At 35.3% G+C, this 12,369-nt stretch overlaps 1 protein-coding gene across 2 annotated transcripts; it reads left to right on the top strand.

The window, feature by feature from the left end:
* The first annotated feature begins 204 nt into the window (after positions 1-204).
* Positions 205-11,282, top strand: LOC113231955 (solute carrier family 22 member 3-like). Of its 2 annotated transcripts, none has more exons than XM_026466521.1 (11): positions 205-485; positions 1,666-1,846; positions 2,619-2,748; positions 4,854-4,982; positions 5,602-5,794; positions 5,968-6,073; positions 7,488-7,720; positions 7,924-8,003; positions 8,160-8,335; positions 10,465-10,619; positions 11,177-11,282. In XM_026466521.1, exons 1-11 carry the CDS (start codon positions 334-336, stop codon positions 11,241-11,243), a joined length of 1,602 nt encoding a protein of 533 aa, XP_026322306.1. In that variant the 5' UTR covers positions 205-333; the 3' UTR covers positions 11,244-11,282. The 2 variants fall into 2 exon arrangements, with proteins under 2 accessions (XP_026322306.1, XP_026322307.1); XM_026466522.1 differs by lacking the exon at positions 205-485 and adding an exon at positions 1,411-1,501.
* Positions 11,283-12,369: the final 1,087 nt, after the last annotated feature.

Here is a 12,369-nt window from a genome sequence, read left to right as displayed (position 1 = left end):
ATATGTGTATGCTATACTTATATAAGTCAATATATGAATTAATTCTAGTATTATACATGATCGTGTTCTTAGGTTTCCGCTATTGTTACACATGGGAAACGAAAGAATTTTTTTGGGATTTAAATGGCGTATATTTGTTTTTTTTTTCAAATAAACCAACGTGGGCCGTTTAGGCCTTTACAGGTTCCATGGTGACATCAGGAAAAATAGTTTCATTTCCTATACATATTTCTAAATAAATTAGAAAATTATATTTCACAGGAGACGACAGTACAGAACAAACGAGAAGCAGATAGCGATGCTTTGGAGTCAGTCCTCGAGCACGTTGGAGGAATGGGACGATATCAAATATTCCTGATACTAGCATTGGGTCCGTTTGCAATCTTTTCCGTATTCGTCTACTTCGTACAGATTTTCATAACTCTTACCCCAAAGGACCATTGGTGTAGAGTACCCGAATTGCAGAGCTTAGATTTGGAGTTGAGGCAAGTAAACCTTGATGATACTTAATAATAATAACTTTTACGTTTTACACTTAATACATATATTACTGGTGTTATATTAAAAACTTTTTGAGAAGTTACCGAGATATTTTCTGTCCAGATTTTTTTATCACATCATGTGACGCGACGAACTAGTCATGCCCCTGGTGGTAAGCGACATACCTTCACATAACAGTTGGTGGTGATGGTACTTATTTTCTCTTCACAAAACTGTCTTAATAGTAGGAGTCTTAATGTTAAAACAAAACAAAGATTGATCAAACTGTTTTGTGAGAAACTGGTGCCCGAGATAGGTACAGAAAAACCGGGAATAAGGGTCACCAGGCTTCCACTCTACAGTTGTGGCACTGTAGTTGTGACACAGGAGTAAAATTAATTAAAGCACGTAAATATTCCTAAATTATAATAAAAACTATTAGTGCACTTTAGTGTAACTAAGTATTTAGAACCTCTAAAACTAAACTCATGATATGTAAAGTGTGAGGATGAATGAATGAGTGTTTATAATGTGCGTGTGTTACTAATAATAATTGTATGTTTGGGGTGTATGCCATGTATAGTATGCGAATGTGTTTAGGCGAGAGAACTACGAGTTGAGATAAGTTAAGAGGAATGAAGTGTTATTTGAGGATAAAAAGTAATTGCTCAGTTTCGTCATAATTTAGGGTCTTAATCCAATCGGTGATAGTCTTTTTACAGAGTGACTGTGGAAGCGCGTAAAAGGAAAGCTTTGTGTTTAATTTGTTGTGCAAATAGGGTGCGAGGAAGCAGAAGAAATGCTGAGAAAAACTGGTATTAACGAAATGGGATTGACAGACCGTTCTCTTTCTACGTTTATCCTTAGTTATAGTTGAAAAAGTTGCAGTGTTTCAGAGCTTTAATCACAAAGATTTGAGGGCACTACCACTGCGCCCGTCACCTTGAGACACAAAGTTGACAAGTAGCATGCGCCTGTGGTTTCATTAGCAGCCTTCAACATTGCTTGGCAGTAGAAATGGGTGTGATGGCAGCACTTCTCTGGATAAAATCTTTCACACTTCACTTTGAGCTTTACTATGAATACTAAGACAATTATAAAAATAGACAATTTGGATTTAAATGCTACCTTAAGTAGTGGTAGCACGTGGTACGCAATTTAATGACGAAAATCATATTATTGCAGACGCAATCTCACGGTACCTATAGTTATAAAAGGGGATGAAAGATGTTGGACATATAAAGCCAATTGGAGTCATGTGCTGGAGACGATGATGCCACCTGATCCAAACACAACCTTGGAGCGTTGTCAGTACGGTTGGGAATTTCAGTTCAAAGATATACCCTATCCAACTGTAGTTACCGATGTAAGTTACGGTAGATATCTGTCAGTGTACTTTTTTTTCTGTTACTAATAAATGATCTGAATGTTAATATGAGTCTAGGTCTTGATTTTTAACTTTACTGGGAAGCGATCATTTTTACCCTTAGTTTTTTAACGAACGGTTTTTAACAAAAAAAAAAAAAAAAGATTTTTATAAAATAACAAAATCAATATTCCGTGTTAGGTGAGACCTACCGCCTCTCAAGCACAGGCCGTGGGTTCCAATTCGGCCTCGCACCTTTGATTTAGTCCGAATTTATGTGCGAAATTTAATTCGAAATTTTCCATGAGCTTTTTGGTGAAGAAAAACATAATCTAGTACAGAGTATAAAAAAATATTGACGTTAAAAGTTCGTGGAAATACACATGTTTTTTTAGTTTTATTAAATGAAGTGCGCAAACCCGGATTCATCCCCTAGTACGCCACTATACGGGACATAACACAGGACATAATAAAAATCGATGCTCACTGCTTAAAGTATATTTAGAGAAAACCCTTAAATTGGAGCATAACAAAATCAACCATTAAAATAATTGCTCCTTATAAAATTTTGGCGCTATTTATAAAAATAAGTCTTAAAGGTTCGAGGTCGAAGAATGTTCACTACCCTCGGAAAAAGTGTGAGACGTGGCGGACTATGGCCTAAATCCTCACGTGAGAGGAGACCCGTGCTCAGCACAGGCACGTATAAATGGGCTGACGATGACGACTTTTAGAAAGAAACATTGCTAAAAAATATTATCTAAATTTCCAGCGAGGTTGGGTATGTGAATATGCAGGAAACGTGCCCACTGCACAAACAATCTTCTTTGTGGGGTCATTATTAGGAACTCTATTTTTTGGTTGGTTAGCTGATCGATTCGGAAGAGTGCCTGCTTTAGTTGGTAAGAAAATTATTACTTCTATACCCCTGTAACTGTAAGAAAGCGTGGTTTACATTGCGCACGTATCACAGGGAGCATACATTTATACTTGAATAATTACACATATAATATTCAACAATTTCGCGATATTTGCAAATACTATGGCATAAAATGATTTTAATTTCTCGATATGAATACACTTCCCACTTACACTTGGGTTCATCTGTGTTTTACATATAATGTAAATTAAAAAATCAAAATATGTTTATATATATATCATATACACTATACATAAAGTGTGTTTGTAAAGATTTTTTTTATAATATCAAGTGGCGGGACGAACAAGACGTGTGTCTGATATTAAGCTACACGCCTGTCCATAACAGTTGCAGTGCCACTCAGAGCATATCAATCGTAAAGATTTGAGGGGTACTGCTACTACGCAGTGACCCTGAGACGTAAATTGACAAGTTCCATGTGCCTGCAATTTCACCAGCAACCTTACCCTTCAAAACCGGACCTCAGTAATAGGTAAGGTGGCAGTACTTCCCTGGAGGAACTCTTTCACAAGGAGGTCTAGGTACTGCTAAAATATTTCAAGTTTTAGCAGTAAACCTCCTCCGTATAACCTCGGAGGCCGAATAGAGGTCCCAGAGTCGATTCCCGGGCCGGGAGAAATATTTGTATGGCCTACATTTATTGCTCTCGTGAGTTTGTGTGTAATTTGTGGTTGTCAATGTATGTGTTCATGGCACCCGCTACACAGGGTTTCCCTAGTGTGGGGCTATGTTGAGTGTGTGCTTTATTATTATTTATATAGTTTCTCGTGCACGCACATCCATCATCTTCGTCGTTTTCGACCGGGTAGTAAATTTCTTAGCATTGAAAAACATTATTTGTTATGGCACAATAACACTGCTGCTTTTATTTGCCATTGTTTTATTAGTTAAGATAGTAAATTTTTGAATTATCTCAGTATTCATGCTATATAGTTCATCATAAAGTGCTTTGAAAGTATTTACCACCAGCTACATTTAAGACTTATATTTCTTGCATGGATATTTAAGTTAAGAGTGCTAACTTTTGAAATACACTTCGAGAAACGTCTGGGATGTTTCAAACATTTCTTCGTCTCTGGACTTACCAAATTTCATTTTATTCGCTGCAAAAAAGTACGGGAGTGCTAATTCACACCTCGTGTGATTAGAACGTGTCTGTTGCGAGGTATCGAAAGTATTGGTTTCGGCCGTAACAAAGGACAAATTACCTAAACAATTTGCTCTTGTGAAATTTCTTAAATTCAATGATATTACCGATATATCTAAAGTGAAATACGTAAACCCATATAAGTTGCTAATCACATTTGAAAGTAGCGCAGACAAATTCATGATCTGCCAAGCATTCACCGAGTTGGGTTGGAGGAGACAAAAGACTTGGGAGGTCGCCCTGTCATACGGAGTTATACGTGACATCGATCCCGATTTGTCGGAAGAAGATCTCTTAAAAGACATATCTTGCGATGTTGAGGTTATGGAAGTACCATGGATTGATAACTGTTTGATGAATAGACTTGGCGTTGTGACGGCTCTGAGGTTACGCTCTGGGCACATTCGTTCAAAGAAGTTTAAAAAGGTAAACTTCTTTGAACGAATGTGCCCAGAGCGTAACCTTAGATGGGCATTACACCAACTCCTTATTGTACCAATTGCGGCGTCATTGAAGACATCTACCACGTTTTGATAGAATGTGTTCGGACCGAGAGACTCAGGAGACAGTTGGGCAGTGTGGCCAACATACGGCAGACTGGGTGGTGTAACAGTATAATGGCCGCTCCGTCGTCGAACGAAGCCAAGATACTGTATAAGATATATTTAGATAGTCTTAATCTAGGTTAGATGTATAAATTAAGTAGCATTACGGAGCGACATTACTATTAAAATACACAGTAAAGCTCCTTAAATTTAGATTAAAAAAAAGTACGGAGCGACGACAGACGAAACCCTAAAAATTATCATCAAAAAGATGAGTGTAATATATGTCTTTGTTTTTACAAATTATCCTTCTTTTTCTATGAGTTTGAATATCGCGAAGCGGGTATAATGTTATTTATTATTATATTATTTCAGGGTCAAACCTCATTGCTTGTATTGGTGGTGTAGCGACTGTTTTTACGAATGGATTTTGGGATTTCGCATTCTGTCGATTTTTAGTGGGTTTATCTCTCGATAGCGGTTTCATGATTATGTATATAATGGGTAAGTTTTTCTATTCGGAATACTCATATTGAACTTAAATATAATTTGAAATTATTGAAAATGAAATAATGAAAACAAATAAAATGAAAAGTGGCAGTCGTGTAAGTGCATTAGCTTTTCAATCAACTTTATTTGTTTTTTATTAACAAATTTTACTATGGATTATTTGTTATTAACAACCTCGCATGACTGTATTACTAACATCATTGATAACTTTGTTCTATAACTTTTTACAAAACACAATAATTTACCAAAAATAAACTTTTAAGTTTTTGTTGTACTATCTGACATATTTTACATCTGTATTTGATAGTAAGGTAGTAAGTTTAAGCGTGCAAGCGTCCTCCCCAACGATCCCTACCCCCGCTTCTGTGTTTTGCATCGAACTAGTATTTACACTAGCGCTTTCTTTTTCTACAAAAGACAGCGCTGACAGAATCATCACCATTGAGAGCGATCTATTGAAATAATTTTATTCTTGTACGATAATAAAATCTGATAAAATGATTAGAGACACGGAACAAATGTGGTTGTTTATCATATCAGCATACAGTCCTGTTAAGGTGTTAGTATTTTACAAATACTCTTGTATAATTATACCTTCAAAAATTGTTTTCAGTACTTGAATATGTGGGTATTCGTCATCGCACATGGGTGGCGAATGGATCATTGGCAATATATTTTGGCGTGTCTAGTATGTTAATGCCTTGGGTGGCAATTGCAATTGGCGATTGGCAGAAATTTGCATTGCTCACCTCCCTGCCCATGCTGATAACACTTGGTGTTCCTTTTGTCATACCTGAGAGTACGAGGTAAGAGATATAAAGTTATAAAATTAGTGATGTCACTTGTCACCATATATCAGCACCGAATTTCCACGCTCGACGTTGTGGGGTGGTGACGATAACACATATAAGACACACTAAGTGTGCCCGCAACGCTGAGGCGTGTTACTAATAACTTTACTTTAAAATGTATCTTGCAGATGGTTGGCGTCAAAAGACAAAGGTGATAAAGCAGTCAAAATCTTTAAAAGAATCGCAAAAGTAAACGGTAATAAAGTTCCAGGTCATGTGATGAATAATTTCCTTGTAAGTTTTAAATAATGTTCACCATGTATTACTGAGGTTTTTTGTGAAATCAGTCCACTAGTTTTGTTACGATTATTACTACATAGATCGAACACATACAAAGAAAAATTTAAAATACAAAAAACTTTAATAATACATTTGATCAAAAAACGTCAGTTGAGGCATCTGTAAAGATACCAGTTGCGGTGATAAGGTTTTTCAAAAATCTCTCACTAGATGTCTCTAGCGGTGACGAATGCCGAAAGCAAGTACAAAGATATTTAACAATAATCTCAGTACAGAGTACTAAAAAAAGCAACCTCAAAAGTACGTGGAATTACGTCTATTTGCTAAGTTTTATTGAAATATCCCTTAGTTCGCCACTATACAGGACTTGACACTGTAGATAATAAAAATAGGTCACTACGACACTACTCAAGTATATCGAGAGAAAAAGGCCTTGAATTGGAGAAATAGCAAAATCAACCATTAAAGTAATTGCTCCTAAATTAAAGTTAGGCGCTATTTATAAAAATGAATCTTCATGCGTGAACAACCACCCTTCGAGGTGGATGATTTTCTTTCAAATGAAATGGGACCACTATGGAAGAACAAAAAAAGAACCATGAAAATCGGTTCACAAATACCGGAGTAATCGCGTAACATACATACAAAAAAAAAGAACGTACAGTCGAATTGAGAACCTCCTCCTTTTTTTAAGTCGGTTAAAAACAGATAGGTAGCGTCGCCTTACATTCTCAAACTCGTATCTAAGAGTTACGCAGTTACTGAAATGCTAAAATGGATTGTATATACAAATTATGCAGGCTGATTTCACATCACATTTCCTTCATATTTACACACTAGCTTTTACCTATTCTTAATGTAATGCATTGACTTACAAATAAATGGACGACGGGTCTAATACAAAAACCACGAAAAAAATGTCCCAAGTCAACCTATTCGAAATTTAAATTGTTATGTCATCGCAGTATCGCGCTGTCCGTAGAACAAATGAAGACTAAAGCGGAGTGTCGCGCTCTGTATACGATTTTAGCGCCTTACAAGTGCGGACACTTTTTAGCGCGGACCCGACGTCCATATAATTGTAAGTCAATGATGTAATGCGTCCAAATCAACACCCTTGATAAGAAATTTAAAATAAATAGAAAGTTTTGCCATCTCCTGAATAATCACTCTTTATAAGATAAGAGTTTGAGAAAGTAAGGCGTCGATAGTAGAATATCGACAGCTCGGTAACTTGATATGTGGCTCTGTTGGAAAGAGCAATGCAACGGTGCAGCATGGTCATGCGTGCAAGACCTTCTGAAGAAAATTTTTGTATGTGTTTGATTTATATTAATAATAATCATAATTGTCATCATGTTACATTAAATTTTCACCCAACCGTATTATTTTATGCATCTTGTTGCAGCAATCTCTCAGACAGCCAAAAACTAGCGACGAATCCATTGCAGCATTATTTAATTCACGGGAGCTCTTGAAAACAATGATAGCTGCCATAGTTGCATACATGTCAGCTACCATGGTCTTTGACGGCCTCGTACGTTTATCAGAGCATTTGGGCTTGGACTTCTTTTTAATTTTCACCCTTTCGTCGGCTACGGAGATACCTGCGCTTCTAACGTTGGCTTTTGTTCTTGACAGGTATATTATTTATACATTTCTTTCAATATTGCTCCTTGTAATTAATTCCTTGGTCAAACCAGTGTTACAATTGTAGAAAATAGGAGCCTCAGATTGGCATTTCAGCAGGTCAAGTGCAGCCTGTCAGATCGAAGGAATTTTTCTTTGTGTTCGATCTTTTAATTAATAATTAATTGTAGAAAATATTTGTAACTTGTCTTCAGGTGGGGTCGTCGAGTACTTGCGTGTGGGCCTATAGTGTTGGCTGGAATTTTAAATGTCGCAGCCGCTTTTTTAGCAAAAGGTATTTTTAATTATCTGTTATGTAGATAATTATATATGTCTATCATTAGTTTTCAAACAAAGCAACACGTTTTTAAAGCTATATTATAATTATTCGTGGCCGTGGTGGTAAATGGACTCTCATTATTTTTATTTATTTATTTTAATTCTCGTTCAGGTGTTCTTCAAGTTGTATTGACTTTGGTAGCGCGGTTCTTTGTGAACATGTCATTGTCTGCACTAGTGCAATGGGTTACGGAAATTCTACCCACTCCGGTACGCGCTACAGGTAGCTCTATATTACATGTAAGCGGGTTCTTTGGCGGAATGTTCTCACCATTCGTAGTTTATGCTGTAAGTATGCTCACATTTTGTTTTCACTTTCTCTATGAAATATAAGAGTAATTCTTTTAATCATATCACAGAAAATCTCTTAAATCTAAGTACCAAATTACTTACTAATCTTTCGTGTTCGTCTAGCTTTTGAATCCAAACATTAAAGTATTGAATACTTTACAGTCAACTAGTTGTTTATTTCGTCATTCGTATCACATTAGACAGAAAGTCACGTGGAGGTCACGCGAAAGAAGAGGTCACATCATTTTAATTTTAATTCATTGTCCGCAAAGAATAGAGTGATAATTATCTACACAGTAGAAATCAATCCCAGCCATTATGTAACCAAATTTTACATCTTATTTGAATATTTAATTCAATAGTGATGGAGAAAATTTACTGTGACGGAAATACGGATCTGACGAAAATATTTTCGCTTTTAATCCTTTTTTGAAGGAAAAAAATTGCTCGTAATGTATTGAGTGAGACTTCATTATAGAATTCAACATAAACCGTTAAGCAACATGCAAAGAATAACACAAAATGATATTTTAAAATGAGTTGTTTTTAAAATGAAATGACAGTCACACGATCAAAGCAAATACAATATGTTCTTACACAAAATCTAGGCTTAGATGTACCTCGACAATTTAGTTGTATTCTGTCCCGGCGGAAACTCACGCGTGTGCACGACCACACTTTACCAGCTCACTCGTCACTTTGAAACCCGAGTTGCGGTCATTTGCTAACGGAAAAAGCAATCCCGTGTGCCTGTCTCTGAAGTTTCAAAACCGAAAAAGAGGACCGAATTTTCTGCTGTATCCGGCAATACCGACGTCGCTGCTCTACTTGTCACGACTGCATTACTCCACGAAATCTGAGAAGACAGTAGAGTATATTAGAATGAAAGCCAAACACACCCTAAAGATCGAGCGTTTGGAGTCCCGCCGTATGAAGGAGGATTTTGGTCGAAGGGCGTCGTGTATCGTTGCACACGCGCGACACGTTGCCGACAATTAGTAATTCGTGTAAATAGTTACTTAGTTTTATATTATATTACATGTCTTTAAGGTATGTATTTTATTGGCCATTGTTGCCTGAACTAAAAATGAAATATTTTATATTTCATTTAAATATTTATTTATTAATTGCTGTCTTTTAAATAAATGTGTAAAAATTCAAAAACACCTCATACATACGCAACAGCAAATCATTTTAAAAGTATTTATTGTCCTACACATCGTTTAAAATAAATCGATACCTCCCACGTAAGTTGTTGTAAGTCAAAATACAATTTTTTACTATTTATTTTAAATATATCCTTTTTTATGTATATTATAAGTTCCATATTTAGAAGTAAAGAACAGTGTTATGTTAACTTTAAAACATGGTATCTATAATATACATAAAAAGGATATATTTAAGTTAAAAAGGAAAAAATGGTATTTTCACTTACAACAGCTTATGTAGAAGGTATCGAAATATGTTTGTTATTTGCATAAATTTTTTATATAGTAATGAAATTGTGTACTGTAATGGATCATTTTACCTCTATGCGACCTTCTGTCTAATCTGATACGAAATGAACGATAAGTATTCTAGAAATAGATAATTAATGTCTCTTCAATAAACCGCAATACAGAGAACACAAAAATTTTACTAACAGTGCGACACTTCTACGGTCTACTTATTTTGAGATTTTGGTATATTCACGACAGCCGCGCTCCTACTTGCTGTTTAAAACGGCGCGCTTCCGAACAAATGCTGGCAAGCGAGTTCCTACATTGTCGTATTCTTTCTCAATGCTATGATTTATTTGATATTATTGAAATATATTCTATTTACCTGCTTCAAAATTTTAAAAAGCACATTATTGAGGCTCTGAGCTGATTTCTTTTTTTTTTTTTAAGTCTAATAGCAATTTGTGGATAATGCATTCATAGGTTACAATTAGTCATCATTGAATGCAAATATATCATGTACAAATTGTTTGTTGTCCTTTAAAAACAAATTGACATGTAGGAATTTATAGGTATGTCGTTTTAGGACCTGATTCTATTTATATCTAGTATTTTGAGGATCTAAATTTTATGATGTGGCAGTTGAGACCTAATCTGTATGACCATGACACTTCTTTTCATCTTCAGGGCCTATACTGGACACCATTTCCACTGTTACTATTCGGTATACTGGCATTTATAGCCTGTGCTATGAGTTTGCTGCTACCAGAGACCATGGGTCTTCCTTTGCCACAAACCATTACCGAAGGAGAGCGACTTATTCAGGAAAAATCATTATTTAGGTATAATGTTGCTGTATTTTTCAAATAATTCATCCATCTCTTGATATTGTACAGCGATTCTTCCATTCATCTCTATTACCCGTAACTTTTTAGTCCTTTTTTTATAATATCAAGTGACAGGACGAACAAATCGTGCGCCTCATGGTAAGCTACTCGCCTGTCCATAACATTTGCAGTGCCACTCATAGCTTTAAATCGCAAAGACTCATAGGGACACTGTTACTGCACCCGTCATACTGAGACATAAGTTGACAAGTCCTATGTGCCTGTAATTTCACCAGCAACCTTACCCTTCAAAACCGGAACGCAGTAATACAAACATTATTGCTTGGCGGCAGAAATAGGTAAGGTGGCGGTACTTCCCTGAACGAAATCTATCACAAAGAGCTCTACTGCTACTTTATTATACATACTATCTTTTACAAATTTATTCATTTTTCTAGACCTGAAAATCTTCTTCAATTTTAACATCTTCCAGCAACGCAACCTTCGTATTTTAACAGTACATGGCCGTGTCCTTGTATTAAATTAGTTACAATTCCGACGTTAATTTTCAGGAGAAATCCAGATCCCACTACAGCTGTATATAATGAAGAATCGACAAATGAAAAAATTGTATTATAAATAGAAGGATAATGGGAAATATGATGCAATCACCAAACGACCTACCTTCAGGTAAAAAGGAGGTCTCTATCCTTTCAATAAATGACTATTTTCGTTGGTCGAGGTACTTGAGATTATGTGTTCTTGTGTGATATATGAATAAAGATTGTATTTTTATATTGATGTACTTCTGTACTTATATTTACGTCTCAAAGTACGTGTTTGCTTGAGCTAACAAGATTTACCGAAAGGAGAACTAATAATAAAAATTGCATTTCAGGACTACATTTTTATTACGCCTTTAAAAGTTGGGTGACAAATTAATGTGTTTTATAATCGCACTATAACCGACAAGTTGCTATGTATACATTGCATCATCAACCATAATGGTTTTGTAGATTTTTTGTTAACGTTGTTTGTACGAAGAGAAAAATTGATAAAATTATGAATATTTTCTCTGTATCGCGAAACACTGTTGTTTAAAAGAAACTTTCAAAGTTACACAAAAGTAGCCGTAATAAACAATATATAGAAAGAACAATAAGAATTAGCGCAATATTCTTCACCTTGTGCATCCCCCTTGAAATATTTCAAATTATGTCACTTAATTTTAAGTTTATTTCAGTAGCTAAAACACAGCAATAAAGGGTAATGTAACTATATAAAAACATATTGATATCACAACAAACAAGAAAGTTTATGTAAAATTGGGGCAAAGCTTAGAACAACCAAGTGGGTTCGCCAGTTTCGTTCACAAACAAATTGAATTTTAAGTGAGTGCCGACTTTGATTGAAGTTGATTACAAAAATTTGTAACCATAGGGACAATGTGATAATCTACAGTATAGTACCTAGTAATCTGTGAAAAATTGTTGTTTCGTTACTACATGTCTTGAACTTGGAACTTTGTAAATACGTTTATATATTTCATTATTGATTTTGGTACGTATTTAGATATTAATTCTTTTTTCTGCCTAACCAACGGATTCGCTTATTCGTTTTTTAAAACTACAAAAAAGGCCTTTTTCATACCTATATTTCTAGAGGCATAATAGCTGTTTAAAAACACTTTGCAAAAATGTGCTACAATACATAAATTTTGCTAGTGAACTTTAACCCTTTTATATTATATCAGACCTTAATAAAA

The sequence above is a fragment of the Hyposmocoma kahamanoa genome, unplaced genomic scaffold, assembly GCF_003589595.1.
Source record: "Hyposmocoma kahamanoa isolate Upper Pololo Valley unplaced genomic scaffold, ASM358959v1 66, whole genome shotgun sequence".
Taxonomy (NCBI): domain Eukaryota; kingdom Metazoa; phylum Arthropoda; class Insecta; order Lepidoptera; family Cosmopterigidae; genus Hyposmocoma; species Hyposmocoma kahamanoa.
This window is presented reverse-complemented; position numbering and strand designations above follow the sequence as displayed.